Here is a 25,534-nt window from a genome sequence, read left to right on the forward strand (position 1 = left end):
TTCATTTTTCCAGACCATGAAAGGAAGGCCTAGAAATGGTAAGTGACCTTTTCAAATCCCCTGGGGGTGAAAACCAGGTCCCCAATAACCTGTCGTTTCACAAGAAAAGGAGAAATGGTAAAGGCGGCCGTGATGTCAGGAAAAGACCTCCAAGACATAGAAAGCCCAGCAGCCCCCACGCTCTGCCTCTTTCACAGGAGACCTGGGCAACGCACACGTTTCTAGGCCTCAATTTCCTCATCTGTAAAATGAGGGGGTTGGATGAGCTTCAAAAGCTCCTTCCAGCTCTGAGATGCTGCGCTATAAAATGAGAGAAATGTGAACCTTTAGTTGTTATGATCTGAAAATATTTTGAATGTGGAGAATCAAATTGTACAGCAGTGCATGAACAACATAATATGTTAATGACTAAGACGATTGTATTTAATCCGATGGGAAACAGCAGAGCTGCTGCCACCGCTGCTGCTGCTGCTGCTGCTGCTGTGTGTGTGTGTGTGTGGTGTGCACGCACGTGCGGTTTCCTTCCTTGAGCTCAAACATATATTTTGAATCACTAATATAGTAATCACATCTCTGGCAGCCTATCTTGCCCAAACACACACACAGACACCACACACCCTACTTCAAATTAAAGTGGGGGTGGGGGAATTCCGCTGCTGCTCTTTACATCATTTCTGTTTGGATGGCTATTTTTTAAAAGAAATTTTTATAGTGAAGGTGTTGGACTGCCAGTCCAGGAGACCTCTGATCTCAGAACTGGGACGCAAGGGTGGGGAGCTCGAGCTGTCATTAGCATTTCGCTTTTGCACCCCCATTGCCCGCTCCTCAGCCGTCACAATCCCGTCCTGCAGCAGGCCCCTCGACCAACACCCGACCCTCGACGGGGGAGGGGTCAGCTCGCCCGCCCCAGGGGCGACTGGGTCAGAACACGTGCTGTGCACTCCACGTGCGCGGAAAATGAACGCGTACCCGCGACGCGGCCGGCGGGGGCGGATGGCAGCGAGGGCCAGACAGCGAACCTTTACCCCGCAGAGGAGTCGGGGCCGGAGCCCGCACGTGGGTCTGCGACGGCCCCGCCCCCAGGGGGCGTCCCCTCAGGGACTCCAGCCCCGGCTGGTGGGCCCTGCAGGCCCGGGCCCGACCGCGTCCGCCAGGCCGCCCCGAGGTCCCGGCGAGCCCGGCGGAGGCGGGGGCCCCTCCCCGCCCGACGGCCACGCCCGCGCGGATTGGCCGCTCCCCGACGGCGGGGCGGGGCGGGACGGGCCGGGGCAGAGCTCGCGGCCAGGTGAGGCGCCCCGCCCCTCGGCGGCTCCAGGTGCGGCTGTGGGACCTCGGACCGCGGCGGGGCCAGGGCCAGAGCCGGGGCCGGGGCGCCATGGCCGAGTCCCAGCTGAACTGCCTGGACGAGGCGCACGTGAACGAGAAGGTGACCGAGGCGCAGGCCGCCTTCTACTACTGCGAGCGGCGGCGGGCCGCGCTGGAGGCGCTGCTGGGCGGCGGCGAGCAGGCCTACCGCGAGCGGCTCAAGGAGCAGCAGCTGCGGGACTTCCTCTCCAGCCCGGAGCGCCAGGCCCTGCGCGCCTCCTGGAGCCCCTATGAGGACGCCGCCCCCGCCGCCAACGCCCGGGGCAAGAGCAAGGCCAAGGCCAAGGCCCCCGCGCCGGCGCCTGCTGAGTCCGGCGAGTCCCTGGCCTACTGGCCCGACCGTTCCGACACCGAGGTGCCTCCGCTGGACCTGGGCTGGACGGATACTGGTTTCTACCGCGGCGTGAGCCGGGTCACCCTCTTCACCCACCCCCCTAAGGACGAGAAGGCGCCGCACCTCAAGCAGGTGGTCAGGCAGATGATCCAACAGGCCCAGAAGGTAGGCCCCCGCCTTCGCCCTCTCACCGCTGGGACCTTGGCCCCAGTCCCCTGGACCAGGCCCCACTTCCCAGACAGCGCCCGGGGCAGGCTGCCCTGAACACCCTCTGGAAATTGGGCCCCAACCCGCCCCTACTTCATAGGGCTGCAGTGAGTCCTCTAGAGCGAATGGCTGGGAACGTGTTTGGGAAATTACAAGGCGCTGGACAGATGTCAACCGTCGGTATTCCAGCGTCCAGAGATGCTGGCTGTGCTCTGTGTTTCTGAAACTTCCCTGTCCAGTCTTCCTCCCCAGGGAAGATTGGGGACCGAGGCCCTGTGGTTAAAATGCAGCACTCAAATGTCTTGATAATAACCTAGGTGCTGCCCAGGGATTTACAGAACATATCCCGAGCCACTTTCTCATGTGATCGTCAAAGCAACTTCAGGGAGTGGGTGGCAGTGACCTTCCCGGTCCCACCTCTGCCATGCTGCTCTTTGGACCACCCCTCTCCTCCCGTAGTCAAAGCCGGCCTGGCGCCCTCACAGTCACAGCCTCTCCTGGACCGGGTGCTAGGCCCCAGCTGCCTGGAATGAATGACTTTGGGGGGCGGGGGTAATATTGAGCACCTACTGTGTGCCTGGCCCTGTGCTGGGCGCCTTGGCACAGCAGGTCACCTGACTCGCAGCTCAGGAAAGGACTCCTACTTAGCATATCTGTCCTGATTGGGAGTTGAAAGGAGGGTCTGTTTCCAGGGTGGCTGGTGAGGCCAGTCCGCTGTGGAGCAGGCTGAAGACTTTCATCTTTATGCCTTTGGGTAGGAGTCCTGGGCAGCTTCCTGATCAAATATAGGATGCCCCACTACATCTGAACTTTCAGTAAACAACACATAACTTTTTAGTATCAGTTTATCCTAAACATGACGTGAGACATACTGATACTGAAAAGTTCTTTGTTGTGTATCTGAAATTCAAATAGAATGGGAACGTTTTGTACTTTTATTTGCTAACTCTGGCTCCCCTACACTGAGATTTGTTCAGAAACAGCAGCAGCTTTTGGTGCCCAGTTCAGAATATACAACGGGAGTGGCTTGGGTTTACCACTCGAATTCCACTCAATGAGTGAGGTTGGAGTCCTGGTTCCCCTCCAGGCTGAAGAGGCCTAAGGAGGGAAAATAGAGCTAGAAAGACCAGTGTTCAGGCTCATCTTCCTGGAAGGGGTGATCTATGTAGTTGGCTACATTGGCTACCAGAAGGAAGGGTTAACTTTCCACTGTGCACGTTTCTACCCTCCCTCTCTATAATTCCTCCCTGTGTGACTGAGTTTTCTTTGTATATTGTGTTCTGCAAAAGAAAAGGCAAGATTGGACACAGAAGAGGGAAAAAGGATGTAGGCGGCAATACAGGCTGCAGCTGGGGTTAGGGGTCAAGTCTCATGATGTCATGCTAACAAAGCCTCTATTTATTTAGCATTTAATATGTGCCATCCACTGTGCTAATGACTCACCTACATTTTCTCATTAGCTTTTCACAACAACCGGGTGAATAGGTGTTTTACTTATTTTTGGAGAAAAAGACATCAGGATTCAGAAGTTTCTCGCCGGAGGTCCCATAGCTAGCAAGTGACTGAGCCAGGACCCAAACTCCAAAGCCTATGCTCTTAACGATTGTGCTACTCTGCCCCAGTGTCTGAAATAATGGTGCAGTCCGATTAAGCAAGGGGTTTGAATGAAGCTAGCCTGGTCACAACCTGGAGTGCAGGTGCTGTACCCCTGTTACAAGAAGGGGGAGACAGGGCCCCTGGCCACTGAGGCATCTAGTCCCATGTGGGCTGACAGGACTCTCTCCTGCATAGTGAGGTATTTTTAACTCTTTAAATATTTAACAACAGAAACTTTGAACAATTGTGAACCCATCCAATAAGTACAGGTTTAACCAGTAATTTCCTGAAGGCCGACTGTGTGCCAGGCACTAACTCGCCATGAAGAAGATATACGGTGTGGCTTTACCCTCCAAGGGCTTAACAAATGCTAGGGCTCTGCTGGAAAGGAAAGAGTTTTTAAGGCTGGATGTGCCTAATCTGAGAAGGCTTCCTGAGAGAGGGGAGTTGCAGAATTGGAAAGGGAGAGGGTGAAATGGAATGGGCAGTCTCTCGGTAAGAGAGCTTTTGCTTCGAAAAAGCAAGGAGGTTTGATTGGCAGGGAAAAAGAGCTGTCATGGAGGGAGGTGAGTACTGTGTGGGGCCTGGTGTGGGGACCCTAAAACTGGGCCCAAGGCAGGCGACCACCCCTAAGGAAGCAAGAGTGTTGGACACTGTCTGTGCCTACCCAAGTATCAGGACCTCCAGGCCCCCACCCTTAATCACTGTCCCGCCTGTCTGCACAGCCCCTTCTTCCCAAAGACCCTGTGAAGAAGTTGGGACAGAGAGGTTGACCCTGTTTCATAGGTGAGGAAACCAAGGCACAGAGAAGGAAAGAGACTTGCCCAGAGGTCACGTGGCTGGTTCTAGAAAAACCCAGCTTCTGCTCTAGGGGCTGCACCTTCTGACCGCTGCCTGTCCCCCACCCCCACGCCAGCTTGTCCAGCTGGCAGTCAGCCTTCCCTGGCCATTAACTTAGATCCTTCCTCCTCCCCTTTCGCCCCGAGGGATGGAGTTTCCTTTGTTTCCGGTGAGAGTCTGGCTGCTGTGAGGCCAGGTGGGGCAGACTGAGGTGGTTTACGTGCAGGGACACGGGGGAACTGCCAAGGGGAGGCAGCAGGACACGCACACATCCAACTGTGTGCTGTGCCAGAGTTTTGTATTTTATTTCATTTAATCCTCAGAATAACCCCGTGAGGTGTTTTGGTTTCTGAATCACAGACAGGAAACTAAGGTTCAGGAGTTGCCCGTGGCTGCCAGCCTACAGTCACAGGCCAGCGGATGATTCTATACCTGGTACTCAGGAATATGGAGAAAGGAGCCTAATTAGGGGAACATGAATGGGGGGTGAGGGGGGAGGGACTGAGGATGGGGACCAGTGAGGAAACAGCCCAGCAGGGGCCTTGTGGACTGGTAGGAGGGCCTTTGAGGAGGTCCGGCTGAGCAACCTGTATCCTGGGCCTCTGCAGGTGTCAGAAAGCCCTTCCCAAACTGCCATTCGGCTGTTTACTTGTGGGGTGGGGATTTTTTCTGCTGGTTTTTTTTTTTTTCTTTTTCCTTTTGAGTGATCTGCTTACCTGGGTGCCTCTGAATGATGGACTTTGTCTACTTAAATTACAGGCAGAAAGGGCGCCTTTAGGGACCCAAAAATGATCTCCTGGCCTATGCTACGCTAGCAAAGAAGACCAGGGGAAGTTGCTGATGCTGGGGCCACTCAGGTCATTGTAACTGCCCGGCAGTGGACTTACAGCAAGACCATGTGTAGGCTGGGAAACTCTTGGTTCTTATTTGCAAAGCCAGAGTAAGGGGAGCAAACAACTGCACTCTGGATGGGCTGGCAACTTGGAAGGATTGTGCATCTGTTTGGCCACTGGACAAATATTTAGAGGTTTACTGCATGTGCTAAGCATACTTGAGTGGAAAGCAGATACCTAAAACACACCTCTGCTCTTAAATAGCCTAATCTTCTGCTGATCCATCATCTAATACAGTCTGAGGAGTGCTGGACAGAGGGCGTGGCGGGAGGGGCACTAGCCCAGCCCCTAAACTGGGTTAGGGAAGGCCCTTTGATGCTGAGGACCTGTCTACAGGCATGTCTGAACGCAGCAGGAAGCTGAGATACACCAAGCTGTCCGCCCATCTTGCGCCCAGGCTCCCTTGTGACCCGTGGCATCCAATTTTGAGGCTGCTGAGCGGATTTAGAGAACGTTGCCTCGTGCTTTGGGAACAGACACAAGTTTACCACACCTACTTCTCAAAGATTGACCCTTGACCCCTGCATTCCTGGCTCACACCCAAATGCACCGTTGACCCAGCTAACCAGCTCATCTTGGTTCATCACAAACTGCCCAGTCTCCTTGGCACCTCAGTAGCTGCGCAAGGCAGGGTCTTGTCTTCATTACACAGAGGCTCCCTCTGAGCTCCAAAAGGGTGAAATGACTTATCTTCAGACCAGGACAAGGAGGTTACACAGAATCCCCGGGTCCTTGGTTGGGATTATCAGTGACCCCAGTGACCCCATGCAGATTGTAAACACAACCTAGGAGAGGGAGGCTGCTGGAGTAGGTAACCATGACTAACTAGGAGCTGCTTCTATTTTTATTCCTGTTGTAGTTAGTGGAAAAGGCCTGCCTGGATGGTTGAGGAAAGAGGGTAACCAGCCAGGCTGGTCCCTAACCCACCTCTGCCTGTCATTGGGTTTGTCCCTTTTCCTTCAAGGCCTCGCTAAGAGGCCACCTCTGCCTTGGTATTTTGTCAATTTAATTTTCAATCCAGAAGGTCCACAAGGTTTGCTTTGGGAGAGTGCGTTTTGCCCTCCTGGATTGGGAACTTTGGAACAGAGAGACTGGCTTACTCTCAGTTTCCCTTCCGGTACCCCAGCAGTGCCCCAGCGGTCACAGGTGATCAATTATCTGTTTATAGAATTGAAAACTGTCTTCTGTTGGTCTCCTGTCCCTCTGGGGAAGCAGGTGTCTGGAGATGTCCGTGTGGAATTGCACATTCCCCGGGGAGCTCCTTTAATCTACATCGTAACAAGCCGGCTGGTAGCAGAGAGAAGAATGCTGTCAACTGGGGATATGGGGCACAGGGAGGGAGGTGCATCAGGGGATTTAGGGAAAGGCTCCAGAGCAGGAGGCATGGCTGGCTGAGGTTAGCAGCCTTGGTTTGAGGTCTAGGCAGCTATGGGAGGAGGGTATGGTGAACAGCTGGGACACAGATGCCCCTGGGCATGGCAAAGTCTTGGAGTCATCAGCTCAACTCCCCAAAAGATTCAGCTTTGCACATGGTGGGCCTGGCCCCTGAGTGGAGCCCACCGTCTTTCCCCATTAACCTCAAATGACATTTCCCTCGTTCAGCTACACTGGCCAACAGTACCAAGTGCCTTCTCCATACCAGGCACTTTGCTGGACATTGAGATACTGCAATGAAGCAGATGCCCCCAAAAACCCAAGTTTAAAAAATATGTAATTTTTTTTTTTTTTTTTTTTGAGACGGAGTCTCGCTCTGTCGCCCAAGCTGGAGAGCAGTGGCCGGATCTCAGCTCACTGCAAGCTCCGCCACCCGAGTTTACGCCATTCTCCTGCCTCAGCCTCCTGAGTAGCTGGGACTACAGGCGCCCGCCACCACGCCCGGCTAGTTTTTTGTATTTTTTAGTAGAGACGGGGTTTCACCGTGTTAGCCAGGATGGTCTTGATCTCCTGACCTCGTGATCCGCCCGTCTCGGCCTCCCAAAGTGCTGGGATTACAGGCTTGAGCCACCGCGCCCGGCCAAAAATATGTAATTTTTTTAAATGTTACTTGTTTTTGAATTCTGAGAGTCAAGCAATACATTCATTAGTCACCTTACCACCCTGTTTGAGAGCTGGTCCCAATTCTTAACTTGCTCCTAATAACCTTCCTACCTCCCTCTTTTCCCCCATTATCCTCCTCCCCTTCCATCTAAGGGGGACAATTGACTTTATCTAGAAGCTCCTGAGCTGCCTTTTAGAAGCCTGGTTTAAACTCACAGAGCAAGAAGAGGCCTCTCAGGCAGCCCAGGGACCCACAGGCCCCACACACTCCTAACCGTTCTACCCTTCTGCAAGTGGCCATGCCACATGAGCTTTGTTTCAGAGTCCTTGCTGCATTAAGGCTGGTGGATAATGGCACAACTGCAGCTCCAGAGAATAAGCACTTCATAGCCCTTCTGGGATCTTGCCCCGGCCTGTCCAGGTATTCCTGGCAAGCCCTGGATGAATTGGCTGTTGGGTTCTGAGTCTCTCTCTCTCTTATGCTTGATCAATGATTGAAGGAGCTGGCATTAGCAGTGGACCAGCTTCATGTCAAAAACAGAAGACAAGATCTGAAGTTGAAAGGTCTTGATTTCTGCCCGCATCTGACCACTTACTCACTGTGTTCCCTTGAGCAAATCACCTCCCTCTCTAAGGCTCCTGGCTGATAAAATGGGGAAGATAATACCGAGCTTCCTGGATGGTTTTGAAAAACAAAGGAGGGTAGGGCATGGTGGCTCTTGTCCACAGCACTTTGGGAAGCAGAGGAGGGCGGATTGCTTGAGCTGACACATTTGAGACCAGCCTGGGCAACATGACAAATCCCCGTCTTTACAAAAAGTACAAAAATTAGCCAGATGTGGTGGTGTGTACCTGTAGTCCCAACTACTCTGGAGGCTGAGGTGGGTAGGTGGGAGGATCGCTTGAGCATAGGAGGTGGAGGTTGCAATGAGCAGAGATTGCACCACTGCACTCCAGCCTGGGTGCCAGAGTGAAACTCTAACTCAAAATAAATAAATAAATAACAAAACAAACAAAAAAAGACAAGGGAGAAACCACGTGTGAAAGCTGAGGATACTGGAAAGTATCATATAAATGTTCATTATGTTAGAAGGTAACTGCTGTCTTCTTTTTTTGCAGAGCAAGGGAGGGAAGGGTAGCCAAATTTTCTCCCAAGAAGTTAGAGTGCCCCACCCAGGAGATTAGAGGTAGGCGAATTGGGAGGGCCAAAGACCCTGTGCAGGTGTGTTTCCTGCTTCCACCTTTGAACGAGACAGGAGTGGCTGCCCACAGCCCTCCCACTCACTCACTACATTCATCTGTTGGCCTTGATAATGGTGGTGGTGGGCCGTAGTTGGTAAGGGCAGTCTTCTGCCGGCCTCCGAGCTGCCTTCAGGAGGCTGTGGCGTTGGAATTCTCAGCCCAGGATCTATGCTGGGATCTGGCATGGGCAGAGAGGGATAAAGCAGGAAGGTGCAGAGGCTCTCTTGTTCCTAAAGCAGGGGTCCCCCGAGGATGTTCCCCACACACGGTCATCCTGAAGGGCCAGACTACTGCATGGGCCCAGCCCAGAGAGCCCGAGGGCAGCCTGGAAAAACTCCCCAAGCTCTTTTAGTTCTGGAGAACTAAAGCTTTCATTGGAACAAGAGGCGGGGGCTGCTGATGGTTAACCGTGATGTAATCGTGGCCTTGGGCCGTGTTTCCCTCTTTGGAGAAGAGGGAGGAGAGAGTTGGCTCCTCTGAAATCGAATGCTTTGGGTCCCTGAACCTCTGAGGATGGGTGTTTCCCAGAAAGTTCAAAAGTAGAAGGTGGGGCCTCAGTAAACCTCATGACTTCTTGAAGGTTCGTGGTAGCAAAGCCAGTTCTGTTGGGTGGAGGTCTCCGAAAGCCCAGGCCACTAGCAGGTGGAGGGAGCCCACGTGGCTGGGAGCCAGGAGCCTGGGAATCGTTGTTTTTGCCCTGGCCATCTCTTTCCTAGCTCCCTGGGTGATGTGGGGTACATCATTTGGCTTTGCTTGGCCTCTGTTTCTGCATCTCTAACATGGGGATAATTCCTGCCTTCTTGTTCTGAGAACCTAGTGTAAGGCTATGGGAAATCGCTTTGAGAAAGGTGAGTGATGCGTGCAGTAAAGGGATTTCTCTGAAAAAGGACTAACGCTGAGTGACGGGATTGGTGCCCTGCGTGCCATTGCCTTTCGTTAATCCAATCCTCAGCACCTTGCAAAGGAAGGGATATTTTCCCTGAGGCTCTGGGAAAGCATAAGGTGGCAGAAGTCAGAAGAGGCTGGGGGAGATTCCACCCAGGTCTCAGCTCAAGGTGGTGTCCATCCATGACAGTTGTCCTTGGGAATTGTCCTCTGGGGCCATCTCTTCCCTCTAAAACTTCCAGAAACATTCAAAGTCTGTATGTCGCCAGCCAGGCCCTGGGAGGCTCTTGGACCAGTTCTAGAGACAGACAAGTACACAACTGCCAGCTGCTCCATTCTGTGCCAAGGCTGGGGAAGAGGGTTCCCCCTGCCCAGTGACATTGAGGCAGGTAATATAGGGAAGCTGGGTACAGGTAGTTTCTCCAGAGACCTAGATTGTCCTCTTTATGGCCACTTTCTGGCCCCCTGGGACTTATGCCCCTCCCTGACAGGCTGAGACCTTGAAGTGAGTCCCAGCCCAGCAACTGTCAGTCCTTCCATCTTCTCAACCCCAGGGACGCTGCCTCACCTTGGCTGATCTTAGAGCGTACAAAGCAGAGCCTGTTTGGGGACAAGCTTCCAATCCAAGCTGGGGGAGGTGGGGAGCAGGGCAGAGAACAAACGAGCCCAGGGCTGCGTCCTGGCCGACCACCTGCCCCTGCTCCTGGGGCTGTCCTGAGCCACCCCCCAGGCTGAGTCATTCTAGCCATCCCTGCCCGCCCCAACCCCCACACACCATGCCAGGTGCCATGACCAGCCGGCCTCAGCTGGGGCTGCTGCCCTTCCCAGTTTCCTTTTTCATTCTCTGAAATCGGTGGAGTCTGTGGACTTGCTAATGATCCCATAATCTTAGCCCTGGAAGAAAGCCTATGGCTTTTCTAATTATTAGTCTCTCTGGCCCAGGTTTCCAATAATCTGCAAACACATCCCCAGCACAGCTTGCACGCCGGTCATCATTCTGCTGGGCTCCTCGCAGTCCTGGCAAGGCATGTGGGAGGCTCCGGATAAGTGTTATTTTATTTATTTATTTTTCAGCAGTGAGTCAGGAGATGGGGGTGCAGAGGTGGGACCCAGAACTCTCTACCTTTCGGTGGGCCATTGAAGACAGACTGTGAGTTTCCTTAATTCACCCTCCACCCCCAGGAGGGCTCCCAGACCGCCTGGAGATTTCCTGCATTTGCTCATTCACTCACCGTGTTTCACTGAGACCCAACTATGTGCCAGGAACCAGAAATTTACAATGAGAACTCTGCCTTAAGTCTAATGGCGGTAGGGGTGGCGGGGGGGGGGGGGGGGTGAAAAAAGAAAATACAACACAGTGGTGGGGGTGAGGATATTGATAGCTATTACTTATTGAGTATGTAAGTGCTAGGCAAATGCCATCCCTTTTAGAATTATTTTATTTTATTTTATTTTTTTTTTTATTTTTTTTTTTTTGAGACGGAGTCTCGCTCTGTCTCCCAGGCTGGAGCGCAGTGGCCGGATCTCAGCTCACTGCAAGCTCCGCCTCCCGGGTTCCCGCCATTCTCCTGCCTCAGCCTCCCGAGTAGCTGGGATTACAGGCGCCGCCACCTCGCCCGGCTAGTTTTTTGTATTTTTTAGTAGAGACGGGGTTTCACCGTGTTAGCCAGGATGGTCTCGAACTCCTGACCTCGTGATCCGCCCGTCTCGGCCTCCCAAAGTGCTGGGATTACAGGCTTGAGCCACCGCGCCCGGCCTAGAATTATTTTATTTTTTGAGAGGGAATCTTGCTCTGTCACCCAGACTGGAGTGCAGTGACTCCGTCTTGGCTCGCTGCAGCCTCTGCCTCTGCCTTGAACCTCCCAAGCAATTCTCCCACCCAAGTAGCTGGAACTACAGGCGTGTGCTACCACACCTGGCTAATTTTTGTATTTTTAGTAGAGACATGGTTTCACCATGTTGCCCAGGCTGGCCTCGAACTCTTGACTTCAGGTGATCCACCCGTCTCGGCCTCCCAAAGTGCTGGGATTACAGGTATAAGCCACCACACCCAGCTCATTTTTGTATTTTTAGTAGAGATGGGGTCTCACCATATTGGCCAGGCTGGTCTCAAACTCTTGACCTCAAGTGATCCACCCTCTTTGACCTTCCAAAGTGCTAGGATTACAGGCATGAACCACCATGCCTAGCCTATTCCATTTAATTTTTTAACAACAATCCAGCAGCTTTTCATTTTACAGATGAGGAAACTGAGGTTCAGAGAGGATAAGGTCACACCACCAGTAAATAGGACGCTAGATGGGAACTGAAATATGTCTGATTCTCAGGCTTGTGCACCTGTACTGAGCTCCAGGTGAACGGAGGCTTCCTGGGAATTGATGGCTGAATCAGCCAGTTGTGGAAGGGCAGGGCAGGCTGTGTACAAAACTGGAGGCCCAGGACCCGTGGACTCACACTGTTCCCATGTTCCCATCACTTGAATGCCCTCCTGACCACTTTCAACCATATCCCTCCCTGCACTCTCAACTTGCCCCTCTAGGGAAGCCCTCCCAGGTAACATCGTCTGGCAATAGCCACAGAGTTATCCTTGCTGCGTCTCATCACCTCCCAGGCAAACTGCCAACTCCATTTGTCTTACCCTGATAGATCAGTCAAGAAATACCTCGGCAGATACTTCGTGAGCTACCTCACTACCTGCCTCGCTCTGTCCATGTGGGAGCTCAAGGCTAGTAACGCAAACCAGCAGATGATCCTAAAAATCGTTTGTGTATCTTCATTGGATTTTTTTTTTTTAGCAGCTGATTTATCTTTCTAATTATGTTTGGCTTTAAGCTAATGTTAAAATGAGCTTGCATTAGATAATTTTCACTAATTAACACCAACTTAGTGCCGGGAAAGTCATCCCAGAAGCTTGCCATGGGGCAGGGAAAAGCTGGCCTAGGATCTTACAAAGAATTGCTCTGCTTACTCCCTGGCAGGTCACGACACGTGGTTGTTCACGGCTGAATCAGTTGGCCTTGCTCACGTGGGTGCCATCTGTCTTCCTCCTCTGGAGAGCCAGCCTGGGTCTCCTTTGTACATACACCCTCCTTCATTCAACCTTGTCAAGAGTGATGGCTTCACGGGGTCAGCCCGAGAGGGAGTGAGCCCCAGGGGGCGCAGCAGGGAGACCTGACCTGCAGGGTCAGGATCAGAGCCCCACACTGAGGTGGAGGGCTCTAGGAGAGGAAGCGGCGGGGCTGGGTGGAATTGGGCTCCGCTGCTGCCAGCATAGGGAGGGAGCCCGGTGTTTTATGATGTCTAATTAGTGAGCCCAAGACGATGGAATGTGGCCACAGATAGCTGGGAAGCCCCAGCTGATGAAGCACAGATGCCCTGCTGCTGGGGTGGGGGCAGTCTCGCCTCCAAGTGGGGAACAAGACCCTGTTGCAGCCCGGCGCGGTGGCTCACACCTGTAATCCCAGCACTTTGGGAGGCTGAGGCGGGCAGATCATTTGAGGTCAGGAGTTTGAAACCCGCCTGACCAACATGGTGAAGTCCTGTCTCTACTAAACATACAAAAATTACTCAGGTGTGGTGTAATCCCAGCTACTCGGGAGGCTGGGGCAGGAGAATTGCTTGAGCCTGGGGAGCAGAGGTTGCAGTAAGCAGAGATTGCACCATTGCACTCCAGCCTGGGCAACAGAGTGAGACTCCATCTCAAAAAAAAAAAAAAAAAAAAGCTATTGCAGCTCTGGATTTGGCTCTGCCTTCTTGGTGGACCAGGACTCAGGCCCAACCCACATCTCAGCTCCCCAAGGGAAGCCCCCTATGTGAAGGCATTCTGTTTAGAATGATGGCGGGGCTCTGTCTCCCACCCCTCGTGGACAGATGGGGAGACACCCCCATGTGCCTAGACAGAAACAGCGCTGGGCAGACATGCATCCTAGGGAAGGTACACGCTACACTGGGGACTGGGGACAGAGGACGATCCTGGGCAGACATGCATCCTAGGGAAGGCACACACTACACTGGGAACGGGGGACAGAAGATGATCCTGAGACAGCCCTGGGAAGAGTGAAACAAGGACCTCGACAAAGAGTATTCTCATCACTACGGGCTTAGGGGGTGACACTGTGAGTTAAGGCACGAGCCAGAGCCTGCTGGGTGAGTTTGGAGAACATTGAATAATCTTGTGGGGTATGAGCTGATTATCTGGAGAGAAAGTGGATAAATGCCTCTTTGGGTTGGAAGCACATGAAGGGTCTTCAGCCAGGCTGAGGGCCTTCGACTTGACTTAGGCAGTTAGGAGCCGCTGAGTGGGCAGGGAAACAGGGCGCTTGGGTTGTGTTATGGGGTCCATCTGCCAAGAAGGGAACAGTCAGGGCAGCATGAACTAGCATTGCTGCAAGGTGACCCTGAGCACCTACTGTGTGTCAGGCCGTGTCCCAGAGGAAGGACAGAGCTCAGCCAGCTGGGGCAGGCACCAGGCAAGATTTTATCTAGGCTTGATCACATTTCTTTTCATCTTCATAGAACCATGAAGTAGCCTCATTTTACAAGTGGAATTCAGAGGGCTTCAGTAAGTTGGCCAAAGCCTCACAGTCAGTGTGGAATCTCTGGCACTTTCCCACTGCAGTACACTTCTGTACTGTTTTATTTAGTGATGTGAATCTAGAGACCAGGGATGGGAGGAAGTTAAAGGGGTGTTCTGTGGGGGTCATGCAGCAGGAGCCCCTCCTGTGGGCAGCTGTGAAGCCTCTCCTCTCCTGCCCTCTCCTGTCCTGTCCTCTCCTGTCCTCCCCTCTCCTGTCCTCTCTTGTCCTTTCCTCTCCTGTCCTTTCCTATCCTGTCCTCTCCTCCTCCTCCCCTCCTCCCCTCCTCCTTTCCTCCTCTCCTCTCCTCCTCCTCTCCTCCTCCTCTCCTTTTCTCCTCCTCTCCTCCTCTCCTCTTCTCCTCCTCTCCTCTTCTCGTCCTCTCCTCTTCCTCCCCTTCTCCTCTCCTCTCTTCCTCCTCTCTCCTCTCCTCTCCTGCTCTCTCCCCAGGGTATGTACGTGGGGAACTTAAGAGAAAGTTTGTTGTTTAGTGGTTCCCACTCTACTGACGTAAAAATTGGTGATAATTCAGAAGGGGCCTGTTGCAGTCTTGGTGACAGTCTTTGCAGTGTACCCAGAGTACTTATGACACCCTCTCCTGGATGCATCGTCTCCATAGAGCACCCTTCTGTGCTGCGGTGACGGCTGTGCCAGTTAGAAGTTGCTCTGGTTGCCCGCAGCCCGCCTTGAGATACTTTACTCTGGCAGCGGCTTTCTTAGCCATGCGTTGCGACATTCAGCATATGAGTGTAGACACCTGGTATGGCTGGGTGAACAGTTCATCATGTGGGTTCTTCCTTAATTGGGCTGCCCTTCCCCTCAACTAGTTCAAGTTTTGACCTTTCTGGAAGTGTTGTGTTCCCTGAGCTTTAATCACCACCGTGGGCTGGGCCTGCTGGGCATGGCATTGAGCAGAGGAACGACATCCATACCTTGATGTCTGTGCCGTGGGAGGCGCTGGCTGCCTGGCTCCCCGGGAGCTCAGTGGGCCCCCCACTGGCTCTCTCCTTTCTCGCCCCCTCCCCTGAAGTGGTGGCACCTTTGTTCTGGGCTCCATCACTGAGGATAGAAGAGGGCACCTGCGTTTACCCATCGCTCACAGCAGGACAAGTACCACGCTGTTGCAGAATCTCATTTAAAGCTCAGAACAGCCCTGTAAAGACATCACCTCCCTGCTCTAAAATGAGGAAACTGAGGCCCAGTAAATGACTCACTCAGAGCCAAACAACCAGTAAGACGTTCTGCTTCCTGACCGTATATTATCCTGCACACAGCAGCCTTCACTCAAAGTGTGACACATCCCCCTCGTGCATTCAAGTGACCTGAGTGGGGGTGGAGGACGGAGGCTGCTGTTAAAATGCATTTTCTTTTTCTTTTTTTTTTTTTTTTTTTTTTGTGAGACGGAGTCTAGCTCTGTCGCCCAGGCTGGAGTGCAGTGGCCAGATCTCAGCTCACTGCAAGCTCCGCCTCCCGGGTTTACGCCATTCGCCTGGCTCAGCCTCCCGAGTAGCTGGGACTACAGGCGCCTGCCACCTCGCCCGGCTAGTTTTTTGTATTTTTTTTTAGTAGAGACGGGGTTTCACTGTGTTAACCAGGATGGTCTCGATCTCCTGACCTTGTGATCTGCCCGTCTCGGCCTCCCAAAGTGCTGGGATTACAGGCTTGAGCCACCGCGCCCGGCAAAATGCATTTTCTTGGGCCTTTGCTGAATTCGAGTTTTTGAGGATAGGGCCCTGGAATCTGCATCTTCAATAGGCATACCCCCATCCCTGCTCCCAGGTGATTCTTTATACACTGGAGTTTGACAACCTGCCCTTGATCCTCTCTTTAGGGAGATCAGAAAAGGAAATTCCACAGCTGGAGATGTGTGAGTCAGAGGCTGCAGGCAGACCCAGCTCTACCCTCCGTGGGAAAGGGAAGGACTGCCCTCTAGTCCCAGATAGACTAACTCTCCTGGACTGCCAGACAGATGGCCATTCTGGGAGACAGCAGTTTGACCTGTTTGCTCAGCCGCTGTCCTCTCCACCCTGAGGGACCTTAGGGCTTCAGATGTGGGGAGTTCCTCCCATTTGCCTTATAGTTATAAAACGGTTGTTGTAAAACGATCCCTCATAACTGCACAGCGTTTTCGTGGGATTTCGTGGACATGATCTCATCTGAGCCTTCCAACAGCCCTGGGAGGTAGGCACGGCAGGCACGGGAGGCAACTCGGCCCCAGGCACACATGGGTAGGTAATCAGTGGGAAAGTGTCCCTAGCTGCTTCCCTTCCTTCCCCAGGAGAAGTGATTGTCACCAGCAGGCCCCCCAAGGTCAGCAAGCTTGGCCTGTGGCCTTTTGCTTTTTCACACCCACAGAAGAGGTGAAGCTGGGGCTCTTGGCAGGCAACAGCAGCCTATCCCACCCCAGAGTCCCGAGCTCCACGTCAGCAGGGCAAGGGGACGGATGGTGTCGTCTCTCTCTACCCATGCATCTCGGTTTGCGTCCTGCTGTGGAGGATGAATTGGAGGGTAGATGTAAGCAGGAGAGAGCAGTTACGAAGCTCCTAGAAGCGTGGTAGGAAAGGAGGAGGGTCCAAGCTGGGGCGGTACCAGTGGGGACAGAAAGGATTGACCCTGAGAAGGTGCCCGCAGTGGAGCCTGCTGGATTCAGTGACCGATGGGATTTGGTAGGTGGGGAGGAGGAGGAGGCTGGTAGGCCTGGGCTTCTGCCAGAGTAACTGGGAGGTTGTTGATCTGGGGAGTGCCTGTGTGACTGAGGGACACGTCCAAGCCGTAGTCAGCTCTGTGGATGTGGACACCTGGCAGAGCCATGAGTCTGGGTCATCCAAACATATGTGGGGTACGGGGGCCAGATGGAGCCCTCTTGTCATTTTTGTTATCTGACGGTAATTACGAAGTCCAGAAAGAGAATTGGAAACGCTGGCAGTTTAAGTAAAGCTGGATGGCAGGAGAGGGGCATTTGGAGGCTCCCTCCCTGCCTTCACTCCCCGTCCTGCCGCCCAGGCAGGATATCAGATGAGGAGACGTTGAGCTCACAAAACACCCCATGAGAAGTCTTACAACATCAGAGGCTGTCTGCCAATGTGCCTGCGATGGCTTATAGAAACTGCTGCCACCTCGAATTAACCTCTCTCCCCAGGCATTGTGCATCAGTAGGTAACCAGGTAAAGGACACCGGGGGTGGGTAGCCAGCTGGAGGGGGCGTGATTTCCTCCCCCAACAAAATCTGCTTCCCTGTGTTCTGAGCCCATGATGTCCTGTTTTTAAACCCGATTTTCCATCTACACTGGGAGCTTTGAAGTTCGCTCGGTGTGGAGAATCACGTGCTCAGTGAAAGACCCAAGCAGAGAGAGTGGGGAGCTGGTTCCCCTGGGCCTGACGCTGCAGAGCTGAATGTCAAAGCGGGGCCCTCAGAGACCTAAGCGGAGGGTAATCATCACTTCCCCACAACTAGATTGCAGGAGTCAGCCAGCAATTGATTTTTTTTTTTCTACTACAGATATTTCATTGTTTAATTGGTAGTGACACAGATGGCTGGCTCGCACCAGGGCATCACAGTCCGACTCGCGAAAGCCAGGCTGTGGGGACTGCGGCCTCTCCCGACATCCTTGGGCAGGTGGGGCTAGGACAGGCCAGCTTCCCTGCTTAATTTTTCAACCACAAAGCAAAAGTAAGCGTCTGAACCTGAGACATGCTTCTGTGAACCGGTCAAGCTGTCCTCAGCAACATGGGTCCACTCTAAGCTGGACACCTTGGAGTGTTCAGAAATGAGAGGAGGACAGGGAACTCTGGCCTAGACAGCACGTGGGAGATAAACTATCAGGAGCACTCGGAGGTGGCGATCAAGTATCAGAGCCCTGGAAACTGCATTGCTGGTGGAATGAAGCCAGAACTCTGCACGTTGTGTTCAAACCCTTCGTATCCAGCCCATGTACCTTCACCCTTATTCCTACCCAAACCTGCCCTGAACTGTGCCAGCCCAGCTGGAGGACTTGAATGTGATTTTTGGTTGTTTGGTTGGCTATATTGGACCCCAGGTGCAAAATGCTGATTGTGCACCTTAGTTCACGGCACATTGCCACCGGCGAGCCTTGGAAGGCCTCTTACTTTACCTTTCTCCTTCCCTCCCACTCCTTTCTCCTTCCACAGGCAGCCACCCTCATGTGTTCAGCATATGTCCTCAGACATCTTTGTATCCTTGAAAAGTGTGCAGTATTATTTTATGTAGTGTGCTGTGCTGTTTTGTTTTGTTTTTTGAGATGGAGTCTTGCTCTGTTGCCCAGGCTGGAGCGCAGTGGCACTTTCTCAGCTCACTGCAACCTCCACCTCCTGGATTCAAGCCATTCTCCTTCCTCAGCCTCCCTGGGATTAAAGGTGTGCGCCACCATGCCCGGCTAATTTTTGTGTTTTTAGTAGAGACGGGTTTCACCATGTTGGCCAGTCTGGTCTCAAACCCTGACCTCCGGTGATCTGCTCACCTCAGCCTTCCAAAGTGCTGGTATTACAGGTGTGAGCCACCGCGCCTGGCCTGTAGTATGTTTTTATTTGCATGAATGGTATTAGGCTATAGATCTCACTCTTTAACATTTTCATTTGAACTATCCATTTTAAAAGGAATTATCCAAGTTACGACACATGGAACTAGTTCGTCGCTTCTGTCTGCTGTAAAACATTCTATCACATTCCTCACATTTTCCTTACCCAGTCTTCTAGAAATAGACATCTAAGTTGTTGCCAGCTCCTTGCTATCCCAAAGAAAGATACAGGGAACATATTTGTTCTGGCCCCATATAGACCTGTGCAAAGATCCAAGAGATTCCCAGGGGTGCATGGCCAAGAGTGGCTTTTCTGGCTTGTAGCTATGCACATGCTCAAATCCACTAACTTTTGCCTGTTGCTCTACAGAATAGCTGCACCAGTGTTCCCACCCACCAGCAGTGACAAAGGTCCCCCTTCCTCCACCTACCAATATTTTGGATTATCCAATTTTCTGATTTTTCATTAATCTCGTAGTTGTAAAGTGGTCTCTTCCTTGCTCTTTTTTTTTTTTTTTTTTGGAATGGAGTTTTGCTCTTGTCGCCCAGGCTGGAGTGCAATTGTGCGATCTCAGCTCACTGCAACCTCCACCTCCTGGATTCAAGCAATTCTCTTGCCTCAGCCTCCCGAGTAGCTGGGATTACAGGCATGTGCCACCATGCCCAGCCAATTTTTGTATTTTTAGTAGAGACAGGGTTTTACCATGTTGGCCAGGCTGGTCTCGAACTCCTGACCTCAGGTGATCCATCCGCCTTGGCCTCCCAAAATGTTGGGATTATAGGCGTGAGCCACTGCACCCGGCCATCTCTTTGTTTTAATTTGAATTTTTCTGATTACTAATGAAGATTACTTCTTTTGCCTGGTGCAGTGGCTCATGCCTGAAATCCTAGCACTTTGGGAGGCCGAGGCAGGCGGATCACTTGAGGTCAGGAGTTTGAGACCAGCCTGGCCAACATGGTGAAACCCTGTCTCTACCAAAAATACAGAAATTAGATGGGCGTGATGGTGTGCACCTGTAATCCCAGCTACTTGGGAGGCTGAGGCATGAGAATCACTTGAACCTGGGAGGCAGTGGTTGCAGTGAGCTGAGATCACGCCACTGCACTCCAGCCTGGGTGACAAAGGAGACTCCATCTCAAAAAAAAAAAAAAAAAAAAGTCCAGGCGTGGTAGCTCACACCTGTAATCCCAGCACTTTGGGAGGCCAAGGTGAGCAGATTACGAGGTCAGGAGATCGAGACCATCCTGGCCAACATGGTGAAACCCCATCTCTACTAAAAATACAAAAAAAAAAAAATATTAGCCAGGCATGGTGGCGGGCATCTGTATTCCCAGCTACTCGGGAGGCTGAGGCAGGAGAATGGCGTGTACCCGGGAGGTGGAGCTTGCAGTGAGCCAAGATCGCACCACTGTACTCCAGCCTGGGTGACAGAGCGAGACTCCATCTCAAAAAAAAAAAAAAAGACAGCTCCTTTTTACATACTTATTAGCGTAATTCATTTTCCTTCATGGTTTGTGCATTTGGGAACTTAAGAGAGTCTTTCTTACCCCATGTCATGAAGATATTTTCTTGCATTTCATCAACTCCCTTATTAGTTATATCTTTCACATTTAAGTACTTAGCTTACCTGAAATTTTCCTTTATATGTGGTGTGAAGTAGGGATGGATCCACCTGTTTTTCTCTATGCAGTAAGCCAGTTTTCCCAGTGGCATCTGCTAAAGGGCATTTTTTTTCTCCACTGACTTGTGATTCTACCCCTATCATACATAAAGTTTTGTGTATGTGTACATGTATATATGTGTTTGTGTGTATACTTCTGGTCTCACCATTCTGTGTCATTGGTCTATTGGTCAGTTCCTTCCTACTTAAGTAGTACAAGTAGTACAATTCTTATTGCTATGGTTTGTAGTATGCCTTACTCTCTATAGGACAAGTGTTCCCTTTTAGCTTTTCCTCTTCAAAATCGATGTGGCTATTTGTGGATCTTTATTCTTCTTTATATCTTCCAAGTATTTGAGTTTCTCAAAAGCATTTACTGAGCTTTTTATGGAATTGCATTGAATTTTATTAATATGGAGAGTATTAGATTTTTAAAATATTAAATCATATTATCTTTTCATGATTTATTGCTTCATTTATTCACATATTTTAAAATGTCCTTTCATAGACTTTCCAGTATTTCTTCCTGAAAGTATTTATTTCCAAATGCCATGTGGTTAGGTTTTAACTGGGAATGAATCTTATTTTCTTTCTTTCTTTCTTTCTTTCCTTCTTTTGTTTTTTTTTCTTTCTTTTGGTTGATTATTGCTGGAATAGAAGAAGGCTATTGGTTTTCATAAGTTTTTCTTGGATCTGGCAATTTTGCTGAATTCTCTTATTAATTCTAATTGCTTTTCTCTTTGTTCTACTGGATTTTCTGTGAAAATTGTATTATTCTTAAATACTGGTAGTTTTGTCTCCCCTAATCCTTACGTCTCGTATTTCTTTTCTTTTTTTTCTTTTCATTTTCTTTTTTTTTTTTTTTTTTTTTGTCTTATTGCATTGGTGAGGACCTCCAATACTATGTTGAACTGTAGTGGTGATAGTGAGTATCCTCTGAGACTTGAAGGGAGTACATCATAAGTTTCTCTGTTAAGTAAAATGTTTCATGTGGGTTTATTGGTAGATAGAGCTTATCAAGTTAAGGAAGATCCTTCCTATTCCTTGTTTTCTGAGAATTATAATCACAAGTAGGGATCTAGCTTTATTGAATACTTTGTAAAATTATTAAGATAAATATGATTTCCTCCTCTCGACCCCATAAATGTTTTAAATTCAAATGATACTGTTTCTGATGTTGAGTCACCCTTAACATTCTTAGGATAAACTTTACTTGGTTATGGTATATTTTGTTTAGTTCATTTTTTAAAGTGAACTCTTATGTCATGTGCATTTTCATATGCATTAGCATGTAATTGGCCTTAATATTCTTTTTTACCATGTTTACAATTCCTTAAAGTTCTATTATGTCTGCAGTAATTTCTTCTTTTTCATTCAGTATTTTATTTACATCTCCTCCTTTTTTGTCGGTTTGCCAGAAGTTTGTCTATCTTGTTTAGTCTTTTTATTTTTTATTTTTTATTTTTTATTTTTATTTTTTATTTTTATTTTTTTTTTGAGATGGAGTCTCGCTGTGTCTCCCAGGCTGGAGTGCAGTGGCATGATCTCGGCTCACTGCAAGCTCCGCCTCCCGGGTTCACGCCATTCTCCCGCCTCAGCCTCCCAAGTAGCTGAGACTACAGGCGCCCGCCACCACGCCCGGCTAGTTTTTTGTATTTTTAGTAGAGACGGGGTTTCACCATGTTAGCCAGGATAGTCTCGATCTCCTGACCTCGTGATCCACCCGCCTCGGCCTCCCAAAGTGCTGGGATTACAGGCTTGAGCCACCGCGCCCGGCCGTTTAGTCTTTTTAAACAGCCAGTTTTTGATTCAATGTGTCTGAAGTATCTCCTAGCAATCCCATCTCTAGGAAGCAGTGAAATGAAGACCCTGGAGCCACCTAGGACTGAGTTCCTTGCTCTGCCACATGGCAGCTTTGTAACCTTGGACATAGGACTATGGCCCCTATGTGTTTACTTCCTCCTTTGTAAAGCGGGAATAACCCTTTCGCAAAATAGTTGTGAGGATCAGATTAGAAAATTTACCTAAAGCACAGGAAACAGCCTAGGGTGCACTGAAAGTATTTAGTACATGTTAATTCCCATCCTCAGTGCCTGTGTTAGTCAGGGTTCTCCAGAGAAACAGAACCAACTGGATGGGCATGTTTGTGTGTGTGTAAGAGATCCACCGAGAGACAGAGATTGATTGATTTTAAGGAATTGGCTCATGGGATAATGGAGATGCGAGGCCAAAGCCTGCAGGATGGGCTCTCAGGCTGGAGACGCTGGGAAGAGCTGCAGTTCGAGTCCCGAGGCGGTGTGCTGGTGGAATTCCTTCCTGCCCAGGGCGGGTCAGTCTTTCTTCTAAGGCCTTCAGTGGGTTGGACGAGACATACCCACATTACGGAGGGTAATCTGCTTTACTCGAAGTCCAGTGATTTAAATGTTAATCTCATCCAAAAAAAAACACCCTCATAGAAACATCCAGAATAATGTTTGCCCAGCCAAGCGAACACATACAATTAACCAGCACGGTACCTTTGTTTGTGCTGTGCCCTTTCCCTGAAATGCTCCCCTTGCAGGCCCCTGCTAGGCCACATGACACCTGTACGTAGATTAGAAAAAGGCGACCCTTCCCAGGGCAGAGGCAGCTCCCACTCCCCTCCTCAGCCAGTGCCTGTGTGCAGGACACACTCGTGCAAGGCAGCCCAGACAACCTCCCTGCTCGATCTTCCTCCTGCTCCTTTCTCTGGGTGCCAAAGGCTTCCCATCCTTCACAGTTCAGCTTCCTTGGTAAAGTCTTTCTTATTCTCCCCTGGCTAGAAGTAATCTCTCTACTCACCCACCCACCCCAACCCCACATCACATGTCACGCTCTTAAAGGCATTTATCTCATTTATCTCATGTCTTAGTTATTTTGTACAAAGGTCTTGTCATTCCACTTGGATTAACCCCTTGAAACAGCGCTGTAGCTTATTAGTCTTTAGGTCCTCTCTCTGCCTGTGGGGCTCAGAAAGAATTCATTCTCCCTTCATGAGTGATTATCACAGTATCAACCTCAAAGGAAGACGCTGAGGCAAAATTAGCATAGAGAGTTTATTTGGGCCGAGATTTAGGATGGCATCCCGGGACACACTTCCAGGTTTCCTTGGGGATGCTCAAGATTTTAAAGAAAAAAGGATGAAATCAGGATTTGGCAGGGGTAGGGGGTGGTTGGGGGGGGGACAACCAAAGTCATTGGTCAGGAAGTCTCATTGGTTTACAGAAACAGCGTTGTCAGTGATTGGCTATACATTGTTTGTTTCTTTTTCTTTTTGAGATAGAGTCTTACTCTGTTGCCTAGGCTGGACTGGAATGCAGTGGTGCCATCATGGCTCACTGCAGTCTCAATCTCATGGGCTCAAGCAATCCTCCTGCCTCAGCCTCCCAAGTAGCTGGAACTACAGGCATGCGCCACCATGCCTAGCTAATTTTTGTATTGTAGAGTCAGGGTTTTGCTATGTTGCTGAGGCGGAACTGAAACTCCTGAGCTCAAGCAGTCCTCCTGCCTCAGCCTCCCAAAGTGCTGGGATTATATGTGTAAGCCACTGTGCCCAGCCTACCTTGTTAACTGTATAGAGTGTGTAGCATTTTATGGCTACTTAGAGTCAGTCTAGAGGCCTCATACAGCAAGTGGCTTCAAGCCACTTACTAATAGTAATTATTTAGCTTGAAGGGGAGTGAGACATGACAGCTATTTTATTTTATTTTATTTTATTTTATTTTATTTTAAGATGGAGTATCGTATTGTGCCCCAGGCTGGAGTACAGTGGCGCAATCTTGGCTCACTGCAACCTCCGCCTTCCTGGCTCAATCATTTCTCCTGCTTCAGCCTCCTGAGTAGCTGGGATTACAGGCGCCTGCCACCACGCCCGGCTAATTTTTGTATTTTTAGTAGAGGCAGGGTTTCACCATATTGGCCAGACTAGTCTCAAACTCCTGGCCTCAGGTGATCCATCCACCTCAGCCTCCCAAAGTGTTGGGATTACAGGCGTGAGCCACTGTATCTGGCTGCTATCACATTTTAAATGCCTCTCTGGGCCTGGTAATTTAAAGGGTCTCTCATTCTTCAGATAAAACAGTTTTTGTTGTTGTTGTTGTTGTTTGTTTGTTTGTTTTGTCTTTCTCAAAATGTAAGAGCTGTGAAGAACTTTAAATGGTATTGTGTAGGGCAGGGCACTGGAGTCTTTAGAGTCAAGGTGATGGCAGAGCACACGTGTGAAGGTGGTGGCACAACCGTGATGGAGGCTGATTGAGTGCACCTGGTGCCAGGTGGGCACTCGGCACTTTCTTTTTTTGAGATGGAGCCTCGCTCTTGTCCCCCAGGCTGGAGTGCAATGGTGCAATCTCAGCTCACTGCAACCTCTGCCTCCTGGGTTGCAATGAGCGATTCTCCTGCCTTAGCTTCCTCCCCAGGAGCTGGGATTACAGGCATCCGCCACCATGCCTGGCTAATTTTTGTATTTTTAGTAGAGATGGGGTTTCACCATGTTGGCCAGGCTGGTCTCAAAGCCCTGACCTCAAGTGACCCACCCACCTTGGCCTCTCAAAGTGCTGGGATTACAGGCGTGAGCCACCGCACCCGGCCCTGCACTCAGCACTTTCATGGTGCATCTCACTTAGTCCTGGGACAACCCTTTGAGATCTAGGTGCAGTTATTAGCTCTATTTTGCGGCCAAAGAAGCTTGGGCAGGCCATGGCATGGGGATACTAGCCTGGTCTTCCTGAAATATACATATGTAACAAACCTGCACATTATGCACATGTACCCTAGAACTTAAAGTATAATAATAATAATTAATTAAAAAGTAAAAAAAAAAAAAAAGAATTCTAAAAAAAAAAAAAAAAAAAGAGTCGGTCCTTTCAGTTGCGAAGGCAAGCCGACTTCCGGGACTATATAGCAGTTACCGTTAACTGAGGACTTATGACTTGCCAGACGTTGTGTTTGCTGCTTTGCAAAGTTATCCCTAATCCTCAGGACAAAAGTGTAAAATACAAGGTATCCTCACTTTGCAGATGAGGAAACAGAGTCTCATTAAGGTTAAGTGACTTGCCTAAGGTCACAAAGAGGAAGTGGTGGATCCACAGTTAAAATCTCTCCGACCTCAAAGCCGAGGCCTTTTCCTCAGCATCACATGCACAGTGTTTGGGCCAGTAAGAAAACCTTCAGCTGGAGTGTGGAGCATGGTTTGTGTAGGCAGCTGGAAGAAGCTGTGGCTGGAAAGGTGGAGCGGCCTCGGGCTGCATAAACCTTGCCTCCAGGGTGGACACTCAGGGCCGATTTTTGTAAATGAAGGGTCCTGAGCAGTGACTTTGATTTGAGGATGGGGTGGTATGGGATAGACACC

At 50.5% G+C, this 25,534-nt stretch overlaps 1 protein-coding gene across 1 annotated transcript in view; it reads left to right on the forward strand.

Moving 5' to 3' along the window:
* Positions 1-1,032: 1,032 nt before the first annotated feature.
* The window catches only part of LOC105464407 (family with sequence similarity 83 member F), a 36,165-nt gene continuing 11,663 nt past the window's right edge, over positions 1,033-25,534 (forward strand). Inside the window, exon 1 of the mRNA XM_011712282.2 lies at positions 1,033-1,864. Coding sequence (XP_011710584.2) covers positions 1,376-1,864 — 489 coding nt within the window. The 5' untranslated portion in view covers positions 1,033-1,375. The remainder of the gene's footprint in view (positions 1,865-25,534) is intronic.

This window comes from Macaca nemestrina, chromosome 15, assembly GCF_043159975.1.
Source record: "Macaca nemestrina isolate mMacNem1 chromosome 15, mMacNem.hap1, whole genome shotgun sequence".
In the NCBI taxonomy this organism is placed as follows: domain Eukaryota; kingdom Metazoa; phylum Chordata; class Mammalia; order Primates; family Cercopithecidae; genus Macaca; species Macaca nemestrina.